The 24451-nt window shown below is 42.0% G+C and overlaps 1 protein-coding gene across 1 annotated transcript; it reads right to left on the bottom strand.

Annotated features, from left to right (window-relative positions):
- Positions 1-9816: 9816 nt before the first annotated feature.
- On the bottom strand, positions 9817-12954 carry LOC115663605 (receptor-like protein 6). The gene has a single exon (XM_056317339.1). The coding sequence runs from the start codon at positions 12944-12946 to the stop codon at positions 9989-9991; it is 2958 nt and encodes a 985-aa protein (XP_056173314.1). The 5' UTR covers positions 12947-12954; the 3' UTR covers positions 9817-9988.
- Positions 12955-24451: the final 11497 nt, after the last annotated feature.

Below are 24451 nucleotides of genomic sequence, written 5' to 3' on the forward strand. Positions count from 1 at the left end.
TCGCTCGCCCGGGCGAGGCGACCCTCGCCGGTCGGGCGAGGTCCGCCCTCGCCGGGCGAGCGGGCGGCCCTCGCCCGACTCGAGCGAGGTCGACCCTCGCCCGACGCCCAGCGAGGGTCGACCTCGCGAGTCGGGCGAAGGTCGCCCTAGCCTGGGTGAGCGAGGGCGAACCTCGCCCGACGCCGGCGAGGCCGCCCTCGCCGGATCCGGCGAGGGCCGCCCTCGCTCGGCGCGGCGAGGGCCCCCTCGCCGGATCCGGCGAGGCCCGGCGGCGAGGCCCCCTCGCCGGAAAGGAAAAAAAGAAAAAAAAAAAAAAAAGAAAAAGCAGAAAAGACGAAAATGCCCATGGACTAAATACATTGGGGTAAATGTGTCACAAAAAGCAAAGTTCGGGGTTTTTGGTGTCACAAAAAAAAGTTCGGGGTAAATGTGTCACAGATGACAAAGTTTGGGGTTTTTGGTTGTTTTTTCCCTATAAAATAACAGTGATATTGTAATTGAAAGGATAGCATTTTGCTTTAATGATTCTTAAATGGAGTAAACAAATTACTCAAAATTAAGTAATCACCTATGTGAGAGAGAAGTGGGGCCACTTCAAAGGAGAATTATTTAAGGGCTAAATTCTTTAGAAACTCTTGCAGAACCAGGTTGATGTTCATGGTCAAAACGAACATAACTATGAGAACTGAACAAACGTTTAGATGATTCCTGTGTGAAGTGTATGGTTCATTTACATAAGAAAGCTGGATAGTTCAAGGACATCATGTCTACTGGACAACTAGTAAAGTAAATATACTTTCACAAGGAAAGGTTCAAAGGGTAATACCTACCTATCCTATGCAGGTTTCAATTGTTGAACACTATCACAGAGTCAAAACTAAAACAATTTTCATTCATGTGGGGGATTGTTGGAAATATGGGATAAATTGATGGGTGAATGAATGAGAAATTGATGCTCAAAGAACACCCTTGAGTTGGAAGTGGGAAGTGGAAAAACACTATTCCCACATCGGAAAAGAAAGAAGGCTATGGAGTGCTTTATATACAGTTACACTTATTTGAAGTGGTAATTATCATAGCACAAACTCTCTGCCTCGCGCGCAGGCGCAGGGGGGGTGCAAATCCGACGCCCGACAAGTTGAAACTTGGGCGCGAGCGCACATCCCGCGTACACGATTGCAGGACCGAAAAGTGGGCCTCGCGACGAGCCCAATTTTGCCTTCTGATTTATTTTTCTTTCAACTCAAACAGTTACGAATTTCATAACGTGCGATATTGATCTTATAACGGCAGAATTAATCGTTCGTTATTCGTATTGATCTTATAACGGCATAATTAATCGACCGTTATTCGTATTGATTTTATAACGGCAGATTTAATCGTCCGTTATTCGTATTGATTTCATAACGGCAGATTTAATCGTCCGTTATTCGTATTGATTTTGTAACGATAGATTTAATCGGCCGTTATTATTTCCGAATTGCTCTCCCCTCTGTTCCTTTTTATCGAAATCATTCTTCCTTTGGTTTTACGCTCTCTCTGCATTTGCACTGTTTTTCGGTAGTGTTCATTTCGAGTTTGTTTAAGTTCGCCGAAAGCTTGGAAGTGCCGTGATCTCTTCTTCGTTGTCAACCGTTGTATCCTGGGAGACAGACGTTCACGAAACCTCAATCGCGTACTGGAGGGAACGAATCTGTTTTAAGGAAACTGTGTCAAACACAGGCCTCGGTATTCATTTGTATCGATTCCGACTTTGTTATTGCAATTTCGTTTCTTTACAATTCTGTATTGTTTGTAATATTTATGCTAATGCCGATTTGAATTTTCGCAACAGTAGGTTTAGACATTGTTAATGTCGGTTCTTCCACTCTCAAAACCCCTATTAACAAATCTTTCCATTTCTCAAATATCCTTCATGTCCCTACCATTACACGTAATTTGCTTTCTGTCCATAATTTTACACGAGATAACAATTGCTTCTTTGAATTTCATCCATTTCACTTTGTTGTGAACGATTTGTAGACCAAAACACCACTACTCCAAGGTTCGCTTAAGGATGGACTATACCGGCTGCCGGGTCTTTATACCACATCTCCATCCGCCAACACAATTTCACTTGATACTTCCGCCACTGCCACTGTGACATCCTGAAAAAAATTAGTCCATTTGGGATTTATGAAATACTGGATTTTATGAATGTACTTGTAGTCAGTTCTCGCCCGAAACTGATCATTCCTGGGAATGCTAACCATTAGGGAAAGGCTAATAGGGGAAATTAAATTCGCGCGACTAAAGGAAATTCGATCGTGAATGGATTTTGACCATTAAATCGCGGAAGTGATATTTTGAGCCATTGTTGGCCGATCCAAGGATAGTTAGGGGTCGGTTCGCCAATGTCATAGTAGTGGATCGCAGGTGATTCCGCTGGACCACGAAACGACTTGACGAATAATCCTGAACCTATACCGAACGATCGTACCCTCGGATCAAGTGATTGATCTTCGCGATTTTAATGACAATCGAGGTCGTCACGTACCGAACGAACTTGTATGTGACTCGATTCAGTATCAGTCATGAGTCGATTCAGCGAATTTCCCCAGCAAGCCGCCCGTTAGCTCGAGAAACGCTCGAGTTGCGTTTAATAGAATTTAATTATTGAATTTTTACCCAAATTGGACACCGGAAAATTAGGAAGTCCGCCGAAGCATTAGGACGACGTCGCACGTGACACGTGCGAATTTTTGGTGCGCTTAAATCCTTCGGAAAAACTCGATTTGGACAAGAAACGGAGAAAGTGACCAAAATACCCCTAGGATTTATTAAAGGACAAGCTTTAAGGGTAAAGGGCATTTTGGTAATTTTGCCCTCAAATTTTGATTGGACAATTTTACCATTGGACTTTTTGAGAAATTACAAGATTGCCCTTGGATATTTTGGATGAGATTCGATCTGGGCCGTTGATTTCAGGATAAGATCAAATCTGGACTGTCGGATCAAAAAGATTAGATAAAGGGTATTTTGGTAATTAGCCAAGTTGGTCAAGAAATTTGACTATTTAAGTCAAAATTCCTCTCTCTCCTCACTCATTTTGTCCTACCCCACGGCAACCCCTCTCCACCAAATTCTTCCTCTCTCCCCCTCCCGAACTCTCCCCCACCATGAAGCCCCCATCGCCGGATCGCCGCCGCGCCGTCCCCGCTTGCCTTCGCCACCGCCAAGCTGCACCGCCGTCCCCGCCATTCGCCGCCGCGCTACGTTCTAGCCGCTTTAGTCTAGAACCAAGTAAGTTGTAATCTAAACCTCGCCTAGGACGTCGGGTATTTTTTCGGACTCGTTTGGGTGCGGTTTAGGGGATTTAGAGGTTGATTAAGGCGTTGATAATGGTTATTGGTGGTTGATCATGGTTATTGGTGGCTGAGTATGGCTGTTAGTGGTTGTTGTGGGTTGGATTAGACGTCGGGAAATGAGATTTGGCGGTTGGAATTCGGTAGAAATCGGTTCGGGGTGAATCGCGGATTCGCAGTTACTGTACCTGCCCGGTTTGCTATTTTTTTTAGAAAATTGTTTGGGCCAAATTTGAGGAAGGTTTCTTCATAAAAGTTGTTCCCAACATCTTGAGGTATAACATACTTTAATTTGGGAATTTTTGGAGATCATTTGAGGCCATTCGGAAGTCCATCTTTGGACCGAAATAAAACTGCCCGATTTACTGTTCACCCGACCTTCGGGTCTGTTCGAATTTTTATAAATTTTTCCAGGCCTATTTTCAAAATACTTCCTTCACGAGAATTGTTGGAGAAATTTTTTTCTATAACATATAAAAATTTCAAGGCTTTTCAAGATGATTTGGGTACCGAATGAGTTGTATTTTGATGGCCTGACGGGCTGTTCGAGCGAATCGGATTTTGTCTGACTTCAAGTGACCAAAAGAGGTGTTTCCAGTTGGAACTTGAGTTTCGAGTTCTTCATGAAAAATGTTCATCAAGATGTTTTACGCAACGTGTCCAAATTTCAGAATTTTCGGAGTTCGTTTACTATTTTTTTTTTTTGGTCGGTCGTTTACTATTTATTTGGATGGGATTTCGGTCACTGTGTAAACTGCCCAGTTTTTACCCGATTCTTTGGATGTTTGTTTTGATGGGCGGAATGGAGTTGGTGTCGGGATTGAATTGTTGATGCCTCGTGACCAGAATTTAGGCTTGAATGTGTGTTATATGAGGTGATTTGAGGATGAAATGAGGATGTTTCGAGGCTGGAGTGAGATTGATTAGAGTGTCGGATATTGTGGGATGGAATTGGCGAGCTTAGGGCTCGATTTAAGGACAAAGGGTGTCGGTTTGGTGTGTGGTAGTATGGCTGGATTGTGGTGTTTAATATGCTCGGAAATGTCAAAATTATGCCTATGAACGTGGCTGTGTTTGTGGGTCCATGAGTGGCCTTGTGTGTTTATTGAACTGTGATTTGATGGATTGAAATGTGTTTGATTATGTGCACACGTGGGCCAGATTAAATTAATTGTTAAAATTGGCCATGTCGAATGCTGAGTGAGCATGTTTTACGTGTTAATTGATGCGTGCACAGGCCACGTGTGATGGGCCAGTTGGGTGTGGTATATGCGTGTCGAGCATGCGCATGAGTAAGAAAGAAATGTGGTGTGGCATGTGATTGTGGAATTTATGTGAAGGTGTGGAATTGCGAGTATTGGGATCGGGCCGAGTATCATAAGCTTGGGCAGCGATCACGTAGCTTTGTTGCATTTGGCACAGGCTAAGGCTTGAAAAAACAAGGTTGAGAATCGATCCGAGGCACGATCAGCTCGGGTGAGACCGGGATCGGACCGAGGCATTATAAGCTCGGGTTTCGATCATGTAGGCCTGTCGCATTTGGCGCGGGCTGAGGAAAGTGTGAATGTGAGATCGAACCGAGGCGTGTGATGCTCGGGGCGCGATCGAGTGTGAATGTGGGATCGGACCGATGCGTGTGATTCTCGGGGCGCGATCGAGTGTGAATGTGGGATCGGACCGAGGCGTGTGATGCTCGGGGCGCGATCGAGTGTGAATGTGGGATCGGACCGAGGCGTGTGATGCTCGGGGTGCAATCGAGAGGCCTGAGGTGTGTACGGGTACGCGGGCCGAAAGTGTGGTGATGAATAGTCGCAGTGTGCCTGAGGAGTGTACTTCAACGCGGGTCGCTGGCGAGTGATGTGGAAAAGAGGAAATGAGAACGGAATGAGTATGTGGGATGAGAATGGTACATGCACATGTTTGCATATGACGTGATGATGACTGAATGCGGGTGTGCGCATGATTTTGCCTGATAGTATTATTTGATGTGCCTGCGATGTGATGACTTGATGTGCACGAATGTGCGTGTTTGTGTGTTTGTCTGGAGGTACATGATAGCCTAGGTAGGGTTTAGGTTGCAACTTATTGAGAAGTGTCTCATGGTTGTATAAACCAAACCATTTCAGATAACCCGCCTGAACAAGGAATCAATCACCACCGCCACCGTCAGAATGTTTTGGTACAGTCATGCACATCGAGCGTAATTTCGTGGAGTACACCCTGAATGGATGCCGTACCAAGGACGCAAGGACTGGTGAGGAGGCGATGAGCAAGTGTTCGTGTAGTACCGCTTTTGGTAGATAAGGAATTTGCCTCTTTTGATGTATGGTTTTTAAGGTAATCGCAGTGGATGTGCATGTAAAATTTATGGACCCAGAAACATCGGGAAGGTGTAAGTATGTTCATATGTGGATAATGTAAGGTTTGTAAGTGTTGGCGGTTGGTCGTGCAAGTTTAATTCTGGTGTTCTCCAATTTATTGTCCGGGTTTAATTATTTGTTTCCGCTACGATTGACTCTGATGCGAGACCGTTGAGTCGGCGACGTATTCCTGGGATGTCGCACTGTTCGACTCATGAAAGTGAGGTGTGGAAAGCATTAGACTTGAGTCTGGGCGTGACAGCCCCTACTAGCACGCTCAAATGGGTCATCCCCAACAAAGCAAAGTTCGCTCTTTGATTCGTTCAAACAATTTGCCATGTTCTACATTTGATTTCAGCAAATGTGCTTCCTGTTTGTTAGGCAAATCTCATAAAACACCCCTACCCCCCACTCATAGTATTAGTAAAGCACCTCTCGATTTAATTTTTACTGATGTATGGGGACCGGCTCCAATTAATTCTATTTCCAGTTATAAGTATTTTGTTCTATTTGTTGATGATTTTTCCAAATATACCTGGTACTATCCTATTCAAAATCGATCTATGGTTCCTTCCATTTTCAAAAAGTTCAAAATCATGGCTGAGAAACAATTTGAAAAATCCATCAAAGCCGTCCAGTCTGATTAGGGTGGCGAATACAAAACCCTAAATAAATTTTTTTATCAAACCATGGAATTCTCCATCGTGTAGTTTGTCCATACACTCACGAGCAGAACGGAGCAGCTGAGCGAAAAATTCGCCATATTGTTGATACCGGCCTTACATTATTGGCACATGCATCTCTCCCACTTCAATATTGGCCTTATGCTTTTGAAACTACAATTTACCTTATTAACAGATTACCTACACCACTCTTAAATAATATCTCACCTTTTCAAACACTTTTTCATCAAGAACCAGATTACAAGTTTTTAAAAATATTTGGTTGTGCTGTTTTCCCTTTATTAAGGCCATACAATTCGCATAAGTTTTCACTCCGTTCTACTCAATGTGTGGTCTTAGGATATAGTCCATTGCATGTTGGTTATCATTGTTTAGATTACAAAACTAGATGTATGTATATTGCAAGACATGCTCATTTTATTGAAAATATTTTTCCATTCGCCACACTTGGTTCCCACCCTTCTAAAATACCCTCACCATCACATCCTTGGTTGACAATCTCCACAGCTGGTATGTCCTCCCAGGCAAACCATGGTGTTAATGGTAATATTCTACCTCCTACCCTACCCTCTAACACTTCTCCACCCACCTTTCAAGAACCATCACCGACATTATCAAATACTAATACTGCTTCAACATCTAACACGTTGGTTTCTAGTCCGTCTAATGCTGGTGCAGGTTCTAATGAGGCTCTTTCATATGCCTCCTCACAACAAGCTGTTGTGATACCTCCACAACCGGTTTATAAAAAATCAAGAACCCATTCGATGCAGCTGCGTAAAAACCCGAGGCCCAGCACTAAATATCCATTGCCAGATGTGAACTTGACTGAAATAATCTCTAAGGAAGAGCCACGATGTTTCACCGAAGCTAATAAAGATGAAAAATGGAGGGATGCGATGCTTCAAGAATTCAATGCTTTGTTGCGTAATGGAACATGGGTTTTGGTTCCACCGAATCCCAAAGCAAATGTCGTGGGCTCCAAATGGGTTTATCGAGTCAAGACACATGCAGATGGTTCGATAGATCGGTACAAAGCCCGCCTCATGGCCAAGGGCTACAATCAGCATGAGGGTATCAACTACACAGAAACGTTTAGTCCCGTTGTTAAAGCAACCACCATCCGTACAGTTATTTCATTAGCTGTGACAAAGAATTGGAAACTTCGGTAGTTGGATGTTAGCAATGCATTTTAAAATGGTAATTTGACTGAAGAAGTCTACATGGCTCAGCCCCAGGGCTTCATTGATAAAGAAAGGCCAGACCATATATGCAAGCTACAAAAATCCTTATACGGATTGAAACAAGCACCGCGAGCTTGGTTCCATCGGTTGAGCATCTTTTTAGAATCACTGGGATTTATTGGATAAAAAACCGATACTTCCCTCTTTATACTACATCGGCCCAATTTCTCCATTTACATGCTCATCTATGTTGACGACATTGTTATTACAGGGTCCAACGCGGCATTTATTCAAGACACTATCAACTGCAGTTCTCTATAAGGGACTTGGGCGAACTTAATTATTTCCTGGGAATTGAGGTGATCAAACATCCATCAGGGCTCCTCCTATCACAACAGAAGTATGTGACAGATCTCCTACGCCGAACCAGAATAGACGGTGTTAAACCGGTTCACACTCCCATGGCTACAAATACCAATTTAATTAATCAGGGTAAGCCACTTGAAGATACTACTTTGTATAGGAGTACAGTAGGAGCTCTTCAGTATGTCACTCTAACTCGACCAGATATCTCTTATGCGGTAAACAAAGTTTGCCAGTTCTTGAAAGAACCAACAGAAGACCACTAGAGTGCGGTAAAGCGGATCCTACGCTACTTAAAGGAAACCGTTTCGCATGGATTGTTCATCAGTTCCCACTCCACCACAGAACTCCACGCATACAGTGATGTAGACTGGGCCGGTTGTCCCACTGATAGGCGCTCAACAAGAGGTTATGCAATTTATATGGGTCAAAATCTAATTTCTTGGTCAGCCAAAAAGCAGCATACCATTGCACGTTCCTCAACCGAATCTGAGTATCGGGCATTGGTAAATGCCACGACAGAAGTGGTATGGTTGTAATCACTGTTACAAGAATTGGGCATCTCTCAATCAAAACCTCCTATCCTTTGGTGCGACAACCTAGGGGCAACGTATCTTACGGTTAATCCACTTTTTCATGCTAGAACAAAGCATATCGAGGTAGACTTTCACTTCGTCCACCATTTAGTGTCACAACGCAAACTTGAGGTTCGCTTCATATCCACACGTGACCAAATAGCGGATATCTTCACCAAGCCTCTTACAAGGTGTCGTCATGATATGCTCATATCCAAGTTGAAGATCATCAAGAAGACCACCTTCAACTTGCGGGGGCCTGTTAAGGATAATAATGCATGACTCGTTCAAATTCAAAATATTTTGAATTAGTCCATTCTTATCTCAATTAGTTATTACTGTAACAGATGTAGTTATTACTCTAGTTACTTCTGTAACTGACTAATTCAAAATTCAAAATATTTTGAATTAGTCCATTATTATCTCACGTAATTGCTGTAACAGTTAGAAGAAAAACTCTATAAATACAAATGCTATCCTAGAGTTAAAGGATAAGCAAAACTCAAGCTCAAACTTCGAGTATAATTCTTACAGAGATGAACAAGAAAAGTTAAAATTCAATAATGAGAAGTCGATTAGATTAAAGTTATCCGTTTTATCTTTTTAAATCTTTTTTGGAAAAAGTCAGCTGAGGAAGGGGCTAAACTTGTTAACGCTATATCGTTATCCCCATGAGCGGACCTAGGACTCGGTCCAAAAAATTAAGTCATTGGACAGTGACCCAAGCCGGCCCAACTCCGGGTCGACAACAATGGACGAGACACTTGTGCTAGTTTATTCATGTATCCATTTAGTTGGATAGTTGGAGCTCAAAGACCTACTTTGCTCTCAATTACGCATATTTTCAAGGTAATGGCATTGAATCTTACCTGAGGGATCTGCATCAGTTCACTAGTGAATTCCAGTTCTTCCATTCGACCATTTACAAACACACTACTCATGTATAAGGCAACTCTTGCAGCTTTGCTTTTTTAGTAGAATTTTGGAATTTGAAGATACTTTGCATAATTCACTGAACATTTTTCTGTTCCACTTTGACCTATGTTCTCTATAAAAGATAGTGTATGATACGTTACAATCCACAATCTACTACAGGCCTGCAACTTCAAAGATTTTAGTATTGATTCTTCAGGACACATTTCCTTAGCAGATTAATTTATTAACAACGCTGAATGGGTTAATTCTTCATGGGCAAACAAAAGCTATGCACACTGGAAGATGGAAAAGATATATGTAGAGGTTGATGGCACTTTCTTCATTTTTTCTATTTTTTGCTTCTTTTTTCTTAAAGTTGTGTGATTGGCAGATCTTATTATTCATCTTTTCAATTCAACTAATACGCAATTACACCAAGAAACAAGAAGAGAAGGCATTACAAAAAAGGCTTCATATATGAAATGACATATCAAGCTGGTCAGGTAACGTCTTTATTAATTGAATTTACATAACACAATCTAAAGAAACAGCTCCTCAACAATTTCATTGTCCATGAAATTTGATGTCCTTTTGCTTTTGTTTCTCCATCCACTCAGCTACTCTACCCTCCAGCATTCTCATACCTCGCACGAGCCATTTGGGCTTTTCTGTTTCAAATGCGATGAATGCTATGGAAATCCCAATTATGATTCCAGATGCATAACCCATCCACATTATCTTTTGTTCGAACCAACTATGATGCCCTTTGCAATTGAAAGACAAGGACGATGGTGGAGGACGTTGAGCATTGCCAGGGCATGCTTTTTGCAACGGAGTTCCACATAAGCCTGGATTATCACTAAACCAATCGCTTGAAAATGTGCTCAAGTGCTTGTCTTGTGGAATTTGACCAGTGAGTTGATTCTTCGAGAGGTCCAAGTATCCAAGGGATGCCAAATCTCCCAGTACTCTAGGAATTTCCCCACTAAGCTTGTTCGAAGAAAGATCAAGCCATTCAAGATCAGTCAAGCTCCCTAGAGTTGGAGGGATGGAACCTGTAAGATGGTTGTGTGAAAGGTTGAGCCCTTTGAGATAGTGGAGATGTCCAAAGACTCTAGGAATATTTCCTTGGAAAGAATTGCGCGACAAGTCGATGGTTGTGAAGATGGTCAAGATCTTCACTAGCTTAATCTCCAGCCCTTTCAACGTCACGGTCACAGAGTTTTCATATGAACTCCCTTGGAAAGACCGGGTCATATATAGTGATTTTTCTTGCCCATTTTCGCCATTCATCATGCCTTTCAGGTTCATTATCAAGTTGGCTCGCAAAGGACCCCCAAAATTGTTTTTGGAGAGATCCAAAATGCGTAACTTGGGAAAGAGGTCAACTCCATCTGGAATATCTAAAAGACCCTTAAAATTGTTGGACCTTAAAATGAGAACTTTTAACTCTGGAAGTGTTCCTAACCATCTCGGAAATGTATCCTCTATCTGATTGCTACTGATATCCAGAACTTCTAGATATTTACATTCGACAAGGGATTGCGGCAAAGTGCCCACAAACTGATTTTGACTAAAGTCAAGAGTCACCAAGCTATTTCTTGAAGAAAATGATTGAGGAATTATGCCATCAAGGTGATTCATCCGTAAGTTCAAAACTGACAGATCGGTACTGAAGTTTGTTAAGCATTGTGGCAAGGCACCTGTCAAGCCGTTGTCAGACAAGTCGATGATCTCAAGCTTGCTGGCATTGCATAACAAAGAAGGGATCTTTCCCGATATATTATTACTTGCAACTGAATAATAAAAAGTCACGGGAGATGGAAGTGGAATTGGCCCTCCAAACTTATTGTTGGACAAATTGATTACACCCAATGAGGTGTTTGAGAAGATATCATTGAATTCATTGTGACTGAGAAATAATGATGATGAGTTCACGCATTTGACTTGGGAGTGCGGTAATGGCCCTTGTAATTTATTGTTGCTCAAGTCTAGATACTCAAGATCGGTCATATTATCAAAACATGGTGGCATATTCCCAGAGAGATTATTGTTAGACAAATTTAAATAAAAGAGTGAACTCAACTGGCAAATCAAAGATGGAATCTCACCAATGAAACCATTGTTGGAGACCGAAAAGTAATAAGTAGAAGGTGGAGGGATTGGGAGTGGTCCTTGGAATGAGTTGTTAGGAAGATTCATATACTGCAATTTCTTCCAGTACAATTGTGGTATACCTCCCTCCAGAAGGTTATTAGAAAGATCTAAGGATTCCAATGTATCATGGCTTATTCCCCAGAACCACCTTGGGATCTCCCCACTAATCCTATTGGAAGAGAGGTCTAAAAATATTAATCTTTCTAATGAACTCAAGAAATGAGGGAACTTGGTCAAGTTACAAGAACACAACCACAGCCGTTCAAGCTTCGGAAATGTATAGTTCAGTCTATCATGGGTTAGATTTAGTTCCGCAGAAACATAAAGCACCTGTAGATTTTTAAGCTTTGTAAAGATTTCAAACTCTATAACCCCACCAAAGTTATTCCCGTCAAGATATAGGATTTGGAGTTGTTTGAGATTAGCCAATGACGAAGGGACGTGTCCTGTGAATTTGCACCATCCAAGATCTAAATATCTTAGACTCTTCATGTTACCAATTGAATTGGGTATTTCTCCTGAAAAGCTTGTAAGGAAGAGAGACAAGTGCACAAGAGGACCGGTCCAATTGGATTTGGGAAGAATCCCAGACATGTCTTTATTCAAACTCAATTCGAGAGTAGTTAGGCTCGGGAATCGAAAAATAGTAACTGGGAATATCCCCCTTAAGGAACAATCACGAACCCCTAAATGTGTCAAAGAAGAAGACAAATTCACAAAGGACTTTGCTGAAACCATGGACATGTTTATACCATCAAGAACAAGCCTTCTCACTACCGTTAGATTCTGAGCAAGCATTGTGAAGATCGGATTTTCCAACCTGAGAGAAGAGAGCCCATTTGATTCAATTAAACGGTTAGAGAGATCAAGTGACACTAGCTTGGACAGGTGAGAGATTTCACTAGGAACAGTACCCGAAAAGAGTGAAGTAGAGAGATTCAGATGAGTCATTCTTACAAATACACTCAGATTTGGCGAAATGCGTGAGCCAGTAAAATTATTACCAAAAAGGTTGAGGTTCTGAAGATGGCGAAGGAGAAACAGGGAGTTATTGGAATGGAGAGCGCCACGAAGCCAACTGCAAGTAAGATCGAGACCGATGACGTAATCAGTGACATCATCGCAAGTCACACCGTCCCACGAGCAGCAGTCCACACTCTTGTTCCATGACTTTGTCTTTGGATAAGAAGAATTATCCAAACGATAAGAGTAAGAGTCCGAGGCCATGCTATCAAGCACGAAGGAATCCTTAAAATGGAGCAAGGCATCGCGTTGGTCTAGAGGGCAAAGGGGCGAGACAAAGGGAAGGGAGGAATGTAAGACAAAGAGAAAACAGAGTAGGCCAAGGAATTGATGCGAGCCCATCTTGCAATTTAGCGTGCGAGTGAGTTAAGTGGTGGTGGAGAGTGCTTCCACTTATATAGCCCTTCTCAAGTGTGAAGTCATCGACACAAGTCTTCTCACATGTGTTAACCATTCTAAAAGCTCTGTTGGTCAGAGTACGAGTAATTTCATGATATTTTACAGTTCCTAATCATTGCACGTGGAGCAATGGTAAAGTATTGGATTAATTTGACATCAACGTTTAATATGCGAGATCAATATGTTGTGTTCAACCACGCAACCTTTCAGACCTCTTTCTTTTTTTTAAAAAAATTTTCAAATCTAGAATTACAAGGTTTTATGAGCCACAAAAGGAAACAGAATTTAAAATGAGTTGTTCTACTTATGAAGAAAGGCTGCCTAATTAAAAATCCTTAACAATGTGAAAGCCTCCAGTAATTTCGTCAAATATAAGAGCGAATAAAAATCCTAGAAAGGTTATTTGACACTTCACTCAAAAAACAATTTTTATATATATTATTTGGATCACGTTTAAACATTTATAATTCAAAAGTAATTGAGATTTATATTCTTAAAGTTAATTATTGCAGAATTTAAGATAAAGTGATAAACTACCTTTAAGTTTAATAAAGGGCTCGCCAAATATTATATGGACGTTGGGCGAAGAAATAGGAATTTTTTTGCACAAGGTATGTAGCTGAGATATCCACTGTTACCACTTCAGCGCCTTCGCATTGGCATAATCGGAGATTTTGCAAGAATTGCAGGTTTGGATTATCTGTAGAATGATTGCAAGCCAAAACATTGATTTTGGCAGAATTGGAAGGACTCCGTGGCAATTGAATTGACATCTAAATTTATTTATTTTTTAATTAATGATTGTCTTGTGAACTCAATTGTGCTGGACTTGGCGGGATATGAAGAGCAGGAATCAGATCATTATCGCACTCCCAACATGAACTGACTCTTGATGACCCACGCTCTCATATTCCAAGTCAAAAAGTCTGTTTTCACATGGCAAAAATATTGTCCAACGCACTTTGTTCTATCGTACGACGTCCTAATACGGGGGTAAAAGGGGCTTTAGAGGCATTACTAGATAGATGCACTCGGGTGGCCTCCATTATTGATGAGCAAAATGTCTGATTAGTCACAAAAAGGAAATAGAATTTAACCAGAGTTGTTCTACTAATGAAGAAAGACTGCCTAATTAACAACCCATAGCCATACCCATGTGAAAGCCTCAGGTAATTACCGTCAAATATAAGAGCAATTAACAGCCTAAAAAAGTTATTTGACACTTAACTCGCACATATAATTTAACATTGAGAAATATTAACTCAAGTACTCTTGTATTATACATGTCTAGACGTGATCTAAACAATATAAAGGGGTCAATCATCCCTAGAGCGCGCTTGTCGATGCCCCATGACAAGTAAGGTTTTTAGTTGGATCACTAGTCGTCTCATCTTCCCGGTCGTCTTTTCTTTTCCAAACCTCAAAATTTTTTATTGATTCTCTTCAAATGAAGTTTTTGTCGACTCCATCTTCATACTTTCTTTAAGAGGGTGTTTTTATTTTTTAAATGAGGATCTCTCTCTACACAAACAAAGAGCGAGTTAGGTTTGGCAACTATGTATATTTTTTTCCTTTTAAACAGCAGGTTTCCATGAGCAGTGCAGTCAATGATAATTTTTTCTCCGTATAAATAGCTCTTTTCAAGGTGGATACTTTTCGGACCATAAAAGAGAGAGAGAGAGAGAGAGAGAAGTTAGATACTTTCTGTATTATCCTTCCAGTTTTTTGACCAGTCATTTTTCTTTCCATTTATCAGGGCAAACATGAGCAGCATATGAATGTTAATCTTATGTATCTGATAGTTTATATATTAAGATTCTCAAGATGAATTGAGGATTAGCATGTCTAGAATCCTCACGTGATTGATTATTTTGGTTTCATTTAGTCCAGATAATTTTTTTTTTTGGGCTTTGGCTTGAAGTTTTGAAAATTTTCTCATTCATGTTATTTTGAATAAAATAGTTTGGCAACGTTACTTTAAAAAGTCCTCTATAGTCTTCGGATGTATTGGGTCCGTGCTTATGCGAGTAAGAGCTTCATTTTGCTCATCCATTGTGATGGGAGAGTGTGGCTTTTTTTCTTTTATAGGTATATCTTAGTCCGGTGATGATATAGTCACATGTTGTGCATGCCTTTCTGTTGTAAACTTTGAATGTAAAATATGCTCCGTTTGTTATATGGAAAATGAATGATTTGGAAAACATTTTCCTAAATATACAATGCAGCGCAACTACAATTATAGCAGACATATTTCCGCTTTAATTAGTTGAATTCAAAATTAAAGTGACCCTAGCATATCGCTAAATATACACAACATAAATTCACTTGAATACTAAGTTACTAGTTTATGTCAAGTCAAATCCTCCTATGTATCCACTAGCATTTGACAAATGAATGTTAAACGTCATAACCGTCACGACGAAAGAATTCAGTGGAGGATGTAAGGACATAGCTTAGGGGAGGCACATAAAGTAAACTCCAACACCTAGCTCAGAGGGCGAGATATGAAAATTTTATGCGATGATTTCATCCATCATGATGTAAATCCGATAGAAGTCTGACCAAAACAACAAGCGGCCTAGAGGAGCGGCGGTCCTTGTCCCCGTCACCAAAGATTAGGATTAGCAGTTATGGAATCACCTCGCGTTATAACCTCAAAACCTCTATATCGGCATTTCCGGGAGCTTTCTTTTTCCTTCCACCACAGATTCTAGTCTAGTTTCAAACTTGAGGCAAAATCAAAATGTTCCGAACTGGCGGCCTGCATAAAGTCCTTGTGGAAAGGCCCGCGTAATTGCTTGGGAGACCGAGAATTTGATGCCACCCCATTTTGCACTTCAGCATGTAAGTGAGTTTATTGGTGGTAGGGATAGCGATTCATCATCGACTTAGATGGACTTCCAACACAAGTCTTCCTCTGAAAGGTCTGTTGGTGGGCTCGCAGACTTCCAACTTCTTCTCCCATCATCTCCCATAAGATTACTTTAACTTACCCTCCGGGTTGGGAGTTAAACCAAGATCAATCTCGTTTTATGACTTGATTGCATTTTTTAAAGTTTTAGGACTCAATTGCACTTTCACGACAAGTTTTAGGACCTTTTGTGCAGTTTTCCCATTCTTATATAAACAAGTGAAGCTTGACCATTTAAATAACTAGTAACTTCTTCTCATCAATTAGTAACTTTTAATATAGAACGCTAACGTGTTTCATGTGGCTAATAGCTTATTCATCCAACTAGTCATATTTACCAACTGATTAGCAATTTTTACATACGCTAAAGTAACTCAAACTATGTCTATATATGTCAACAATTTCATATACGAATGAAATCTGTATAATTACTCACACCATCCTAGAATAATCCTGGATGGTCGATTTTTTCTGCTCAAGAGACGATGGGGTTATTCATGATGGACCTCACTGTGGGGAACCGACATATAGGTTTTCCTTGTTCCAAGTCTAAATCTCGAGAGCCATAAAAGTCGTAAAACTTCGATATCAACTTAGTCTATCAGAGATATGGTGAACACAACCTTGCAGAAACCGCATGACAACCGTGCTTCTAGTGGTGTCCAGCATGGGTCACACAAGTTCTTAAATCTATTGGCTTGATTTAGTAGATCAATGCTCCGTTTGGTTCGTGAAAAATGAATAAAAACGACCGCTTGTATCGCTTGAAATAATTAGTCAATGCACAATATTTTCATCATCGACAATAATTTATGTTTAAATATTTTCATGAATGATAAAAATCTTATACAAATAATCTTTTTTAAAAAATATTTTTCGAATAATTCATTTTCAGCCGAACTAACCACCCTAATAAGTCTATGCAACGCTTGTTCCAAGTCTTTGCAAAAGTCAATGGTGGGTAGTGACGGAGAACGATGATGATAGATGAGCCAAGCATGAATCATGATCTTTTGTTCGAAGTCCTTAAGAGACTCGACTCTCGGGCATGATTGTGGACAGTGAAGGAGCTAATTCAGAAGAAGAAAATAACTAAAATTTGGAACATGTAGAGAGGAAATTGCTAAAATTTCAAAAAAATTTCCTCCCGTCTAATACAAGTTTTGAATTTTCAACTTTCCTTCCTCTGAGAGATTCCCTTTGACGAGGCCAACAAAGCGTAGGACCACGAGAGAGAGAGAGAGAGAGAGAGAGAGAGAGAGAGAGAGAGAGAGAGAGAGAGAGAGAGAGAGAGAGAGAGAGAGAGAGAGAGAGAGAGAGAGGGGGGTCCGGTGATTAATTGGAATAAATGATCATCTTTGATATTTCCTCGAGAGGTCACCTCATTAGAGTGATCCATGAATAAGATTGAATAGGTTAATTTCCATGACAATGAAATGCTTACGAACATTCAACTATTCAAAAATTAAAATTTGAATTACAACCATTAAAAATTTCAAATTTGTACATCATGATACATTTACTCCAAACGAATTTTCGTCTCACAAAAAAAATCAAACCGATAGCATTCATCCAAATTTACTCTCCTTCGTTAGAATTCCATCAAATATCGTGCTAAAATGCATGTGTCAACACAAGGCCATGTGTCAAACATTTATCCTGTAGGTTTTCAATCTCCAAAGCCCAAAATCAAACTTGCTCATATCCACTACAGCCCAATGCCCCATCTGGAACACATAGCTTTATCAGCGTAAGTCAAAAACAAATGCTTTTCCTGCAACACAGCTTGAATTCGAACTCTGACTGAGAAAACAACCCACTTGATAACTCGAACAATCTGAGGAACAACATGATCTTGCAACACATCATTTCTCTCCCTCCAAATATGATGGATAACCCCATTCCAAGCAAGCTTTAGCACAGTTTTAAGCAGAGATTTCCCCTTAGCAGTTCGAAGTATACATTCAAACTCAAAATATCAAGCACCACAGTTCTATGAAACCCAGCAGCTCCAGAAGATGATTCCATAGTCCATACAGCTTTGGGAAAGCACATTCGAAGTATGGATGGTTCCTAGATTCAGAAAAAGAAGAACACAACACACACTTGTCATCAATTGAAGTCCACTAACTCATTCTATCAAATGTTAACGGCCTATTCAATATAACAAGCCACACAATCACATCAAATATGGGCAGGTTTGGATTAAACCAGAAAATTTTATGACAAACTATCTTTTGCTTGTTTTCTCGTACCAATTCCTAACCCAAGCGTCCCCTGAGTAAACTGACCAGAAGATTTCTAGTGAAAGCAACCCTATATTGAGAAGAGCTGCAAGGGGAGAATGTCCCACAAAGGCTGCATGAATCAGGACTAACAAATCAGACCTTGCAGGAGGCCATAACCAATCATCTCCATTAACGACAAAAATATTATACAAGCAATCGTTTTCAGAAAAACATTTTTCGAATAATTCATTTTCAGCCGAACTAACCACCCCTTATAAGTCTATGCAACGCTTGTTCCGAGAGTCTTTGCAAAAGTCGATGGGTAGTGACGGAGAACAACTTGGAAGGAGACTTTAACTCCAAAGCATTATGTTGATTGATGAGCCATGCATGAATCGTGATCTTTTGTTCGAAGTCCTTAAGAGACTTGACTCTCGGGCATGATTGTGGACAGTGAAGGAGCTAATTCAGAAGAAGAAAATAACTAAATTTTGGAACATGTTGAGACGAAATTGCTAAAATTTCAAAAAAAAAATCCTCCCGTATATTACAAGTTTTGAATTTTCAACTTTCCTTCCTCTGAGAGATTCCCTTTGACGAGGCCAACGAAGCGCAGGACCACGAGAGAGACAGAGAGAGAGGGGTCCGGTGATTAATTGGAGATAAATGATCATCGTTGATATTTCCTCGAGAGGTCACTTCATTAGAGCGATCCAATGAATATGATTGGATAGGTTAATTTCCATGACAATGAAATGCTTACGAACATTCAACTATTCAAAAATTAAACTTTGGATTACAACCATTAAAAATTTCAAATTAGTACCTCATGACATATTTACTCCAAATGAATTTTCGTCTCACAAAAAATTTCCAACCGATAGCAATCATCCAAATTTACTCTCCTTCGTTAGAATTCCATCAAATATCGTGCTAAAATGCATGTGTCAACACACGTCTATGTGTAAAACATTTATCATGTAACAGTCTGAATTTTCGATCCCTTTCCCGGGATTTAAGAAATGAATTTGACCAATACACTATAGTGAGATCTCACCCGGAATAGCGCATTCACGAGATGCTAACCTTAGGGGCAGGGCTATTACGAGATTGAGTTCGCACGACCAAAGAACTCGACCTGGGTCCGATCTTCAACCATATGGATTGACGAGGGAATGTTTTTAGCCAACCGAGACCGGTCTATTTGATTGATCGTGTCCGAAGGGAACTAGCGACAGACTCTCGCAATTATATGACAACCGAGATCGTCCCGGGTAGAGTAAACTTAAACGTGATTTGACTTGGTGTTGGTCACGGGTCGAGAGCGCGTAATCCCAATGAGCCATCCGTTAGCCAAAGATAAGCTAAAGTTGCGATTGTTCAATTTTAGTCATTTCTTGGAATTCGGGCCCGGGAATCGAGAATTTTGAAAGTGACAATTTTGAGTGGCCGATGACGTTTTTGGCTTGGCCAACCTTGGGGCCACCCATTTCTGCAAAAAGATGGATTTCGGTTCGGGACCGGAAAAATTACCATTTTGCCCCTCTGGTCACCGATGTCGATTTTGAGGCTGTATGAGATTATTTTTCTCGGCCGATGTCATTTTAGGGTGGCCACGCACATTTAGAGTTGTTACGGTCAAAAATTGGAATTTTGGCTCGGAAGTGAAAAATAATATTATTTTAATCCCTAGGACTTTGCAGTCGATTTTCGAGGGCTTAAGAAGCTATTTTCGCGATTCCGACACCATATTATGTTGGCCACACACATTTGGGGTTGGTACGGGCGAAAAATGGAATTTCGACCCGGGACCGGAAAAATGACCGTTTTGCCCCTGGGACCGCGAACGAATTTTTAAGGACTGGATTAAGTCAGGGAACTGAGAAACACCTAGTGTGGCCGAAAATTGAAGGACCAAAATGCCCCTCTCCCTTTTTGAGTAGTTACCTTTTCGCCCCTTGACATGTTGGACAAGATTAGATGTGGGCCGTCGGATGAGGATGAGATTGAATCGTGGCCGTTAGATCGGAGGTTAGTGAGAAGGGCATTTTGGTAATTTCCAGGGTGAATTATTGGGGGTAGATTTATTTATTCTCTCTCTCTCTCTCTCTCTCTCTCTCTCTCTCTCTCTCTCATTTCTCACGATCGCTCTCTCTCCTCACCCCCCCACCGATCAGCTTGCTCTCTCTCTCTCTCTCCCCTCTCCCCGTGCGTGAGCCCAGCAAGGCCGGCCATCAGCTCGCCGCCGCCGGTCGCCGCCCAGCCCAGCCGCCCGCCGCTGCTCCTCCTCTTTTCCGGCCAAGCCTCATCACCGTCTATCTCTCTCTCTCTCCTTCTGTTTCACTGTTCCGATCAGCTCAGCCACCACCGAGCCACCCCTGGCCGTCCTCCCATGCCCTGTACGACCAGGACGCCACCCCCAGTCGGCCATGAACCACCCGCCAGCCACCCGCCCAGGACAGCTCAGCCGCTCGCCCGCCTGGCCGCCGGCGACCCTGCTCGGCTGCTGCTGCTGTTCCGGCTGTCCCCGCCCCTGTCCAGCCGAGCTGCCCTGTTTCTCTTAGGTAAGTGACTTCCCCAATCGCCACATAGGACCTCGGGTATTGCTAGGCTCGTTTAGGGTTCGGTTTAGACGATTTTTGTGATTGTTTTGGGACTGAATTAGGGGCTTGTGTTTGGATTGTTGTGGACTGATTCAGGACTAACTAGGTGAGGTTTAGAAGGCTTGGATATGGCTGTGATGTGGCGGACCGATTGTGGTTATATTGCGTGCTTGATTGGTAGTTTTGTGGCTTGTATGGAATTGTTGGAATGATTGTGCGACTGGTGGCGATTGGCTGATTTTCCGAGTGATAGTGGACTGAATGTGGCGTGGTAGTGTGACCATGTGCATCATGTGTGTAACTGCTAGTGGGGTGGTGTGATTGCGTAACGAGTTCGTGTGCCGAGTGTGGGTGAACGTGTGGTGTTCGTGTGACGAGAACGTGTGTTTGTGAAGTGTACGTGAGATGTGAATTGGTTCGTGGCTATGTATGTGTGTGAGGTGTGCATGTTTGGCCGTGCGATTGTTGGCCGTATGTAAGTGTGGTTTGAGTGGAACGAGGATATGGAAAGGTAGGATTGGTTGGAAAAGGGGATCCGTCCTGAGGCGTGTACGTTTACGCGGGATGATGCCGTCCCTGATGAGGTGATGATGCCCAGCCCGACGGGGTGCCGATGCCTGACGAGGTCAGAAGACCGTTGGCCTGATGCGTTTTACGCGGACGCGGTAATTAAGGAAGTATGAGTGTAGGATTCCGTCCTGAGGCGTGTTCTTTTATGCGGGACAATGCCGTCCCTTACGAGGTGACAATGCCTGGCCCGACGAGGTGACGATGCCCGACCCGACGGGGTGACGATGCCTGACGAGGTCAGAAGACCGTTGGCCTGATAAGTTTTACGTGGGCGCGGTAGTGGTGGAAAAGTTGAGAATGAGCGGGAATTGGCTTGAGGTGCGAGGTTTGAGAAAGTGATGCGTGGTGTGAGTCAGTGTGCGAGTGTATTTGTATCGCGTGATGTAATGCTTAATTATGGGGTAAAAACTGCTAAGCACGGTATGGGACGTGCCCAAGTAGTTTCTGTCTTATAATTGAGGCACGCGTGTGTCTGTGATTCCTTGCTGTGATGTGCTGGTTGTATTATGGTCTAATGTGCAGGAACGTGCATGATGGGTTCCAGGTAGGTTCGTGTGTGATTGTTAGATTGATTAATCGTTGTGTGAGATGCGTGTTCTGTCTGGCGGTACGTGAGTGCCTACGTGGGGTTTGGGGTTGTACACTTATTGAGATTCGTCTCATAGTTGTATAATCCACAATTTCAGACCCCCAGCCGTAAACCCGGGAAGTTCGTCTCCTCTTTTGGAAGTCCGGGGAGCTGTTTTGGTGCCCAGTGGAACTGCAGGTGAATTTCTGAAGGCTCAAGCCCGAAGAATCAGGAGCGGAAGAAAGACAACCAGTAATTCCCTAGGGTATTGTAGGGGTTGTTTAGACTAGTTTGACCTATAATGAAGCTAGGTTAACCAGACCCCTGATCTTCTGTTAAATCGGTGGCTATGAATGTTTAAGTGTTAATTATGTTTGTAAACTTATGATCGTTTGTTCAGTACAGTAGTATTGTGTGGAGTGTTGTTGTTATTGTTTGATTGTTCTGTTGTTCTAACCCACTGTCGTCGTCATCTTTCTGTCCGGGGTTTTTATATTCGATTCCGCATGTGGCTCTGACGTTTGGGTTGGGTCGGCGACGTTCCTGGGACGTCGCAACTATTCGATCGGAGCAGGGGATGTCGCGAGCTTGTAGGGGTTCGGGGCGTGACATATCCTGTAGGTTTTCAATCTCCAAAGCCCAAAATCAAACTTGCTCATATCCACTACAGCCCAATGCCCCATCTGGAGCACATAGCTTTATCAGCGTCAGTCAAAAACAAATGCTTTTCCTGCAACACAGCTTGAATTCGAACTCTGACTGAGAAAACAACCCACTTGATAACTCGAACAATCTGAGGAACAACATGATCTTGCAACACATCATTTCTCTCCCTCCAAATATGATGGATAACCCCATTCCAAGCAAGCTTTAGCAGTTCGAAGTATACATTCAAACTCAAAATCTCATGCACCACAGTTCTATGAAACCCAGCAGCTCCAGAAGATGATTCCATAGTCCATACAGCTTTGGGAAAGCACATTCGAAGGATGGATGGTTCCTAGATTCAGAAAAAGAAGAACACAAGACACACTTGTCATCAATTGAAGTCCACTAACTCATTCTATCAAATGTTAACGGCCTATTCAATATAACAAGCCACACAATCACATCAAATATGGGCAGGTATGGATTAAACCAGAAAATTTTATGACAAACCATCTTTTGCTTGTTTTCTCGTACCAATTCCTAACCCAAGCGTCCCCTGAGTAAACTGACCAGAAGATTTCTAGTGAAAGCAACGCTATATTCAGAAGAGCTGCAAGGGGAGAATGTCCTACAAAGGCTGCATGAATCAGGACTAACAAATCAGACCTTGCAGGAGGCCATAACCAATCATCTCCATTAACGACAAAAATATTATACAAGCAATCGTTTTTAGAAAAAAAAAATTCGAATAATTCATTTTCAGCCGAACTAACCACCCCTTATAAGTCTATGCAACGCTTGTTCCGAGTCTTTGCAAAAGTCGATGGGTAGTGACAGAGAAGGACTTGGAGGGAGACTTTAACTCCAAAGCATTATGTTGATTAATGAGCCATGCATGAATCATGATCTTTTGTTCGAAGTCCTTGAGAGACTTGACTCTCGGGCATGATTGTGGACAGCGAAGGAGCTAATTCAGAAGAAGAAAATAACTAAAATTTGGAACATGTTGAGACGAAATTGTTAGAACTTCGATTTTTTTTTTCCTTCGCGTCTAATACAAGTTTTGAATTTTCAACTTTACTTCCGCTTAGAGATTCCCTTTGACGAGGCCAACAAAGCGCAGGACCACGAAAGAGAGAGATTCCTTTCGACTTTACTTCCTCCAACCCTATATTTTTTTCTTTTTTTTCGTTTCTTTCCCTTCCCTTCCTTGGTCATGGCCTGTGACATTCCGAATTTCGGCCCATAGTTGGGATTTATAAAACGTGTAATTCGTTAGTGTGCTTATAGTAAAATCTCGCCCGGGAACTGATCACTCTCGGTTATTGTTTTAAAATTGAGATTTCGCTAGAATCGCGCTCGATCGAATTTGGCCGTTATTTAGAGCCCAAACTTTGGTGTCGAATTTCTGGGAGTTCCAGGACAAAATAAATTGGACGGTGTCGATATTATTGTGGCCAGCCTCGAGATTACCCGGGATATGTGAAAAGTGGATTTTTGACCGGATGCGAATTTGGACTAGTAGACCTCCCTCGCTATAGTTTGATTTAATTAAATCGGCATTTGTCCCTTTTTATATGCGAGGCTTATTTTGGACTGGTAGATCGCTTTCGATTTTAAATTTGGGCCATCGAATCGCATTTAATATTTGAATGAAGTTAATTTTTTTATTATTTTTGTCTCTCCTCTCTCCTTCTCCTCCGCGCGCACGCTCCCCCTTCTGACCGCGCACGTTCTCTCTCTCTCTCTCCTTTCTCTTCTCTCCTCTCTGACCGCACGCAACCCCCCTGCAACGTCACTCATGCCCATTCTTTCCCCCCTCCTCTGACACCCTCTCTCCTCTCTCTCTTCTTCTTCCTTCTTCTTCTCTTTCTTCTTCCTTTCTTTTTCTACTTCGGTCTTCTTCCTCCCCGACGAGCC

Source organism: Syzygium oleosum, unplaced genomic scaffold, assembly GCF_021117445.2.
Source record: "Syzygium oleosum isolate NSW1041296 unplaced genomic scaffold, Sole_v2.1 Sole_v2.13, whole genome shotgun sequence".
Classification (NCBI taxonomy): domain Eukaryota; kingdom Viridiplantae; phylum Streptophyta; class Magnoliopsida; order Myrtales; family Myrtaceae; genus Syzygium; species Syzygium oleosum.

Bases quoted from the DNA above. Each gene is read 5' to 3' on its own strand.
- LOC115663605 (XM_056317339.1), bottom strand. From the start codon at position 12,946: ATGGGCTCGCATCAATTCCTTGGCCTACTCTGTTTTCTCTTTGTCTTA.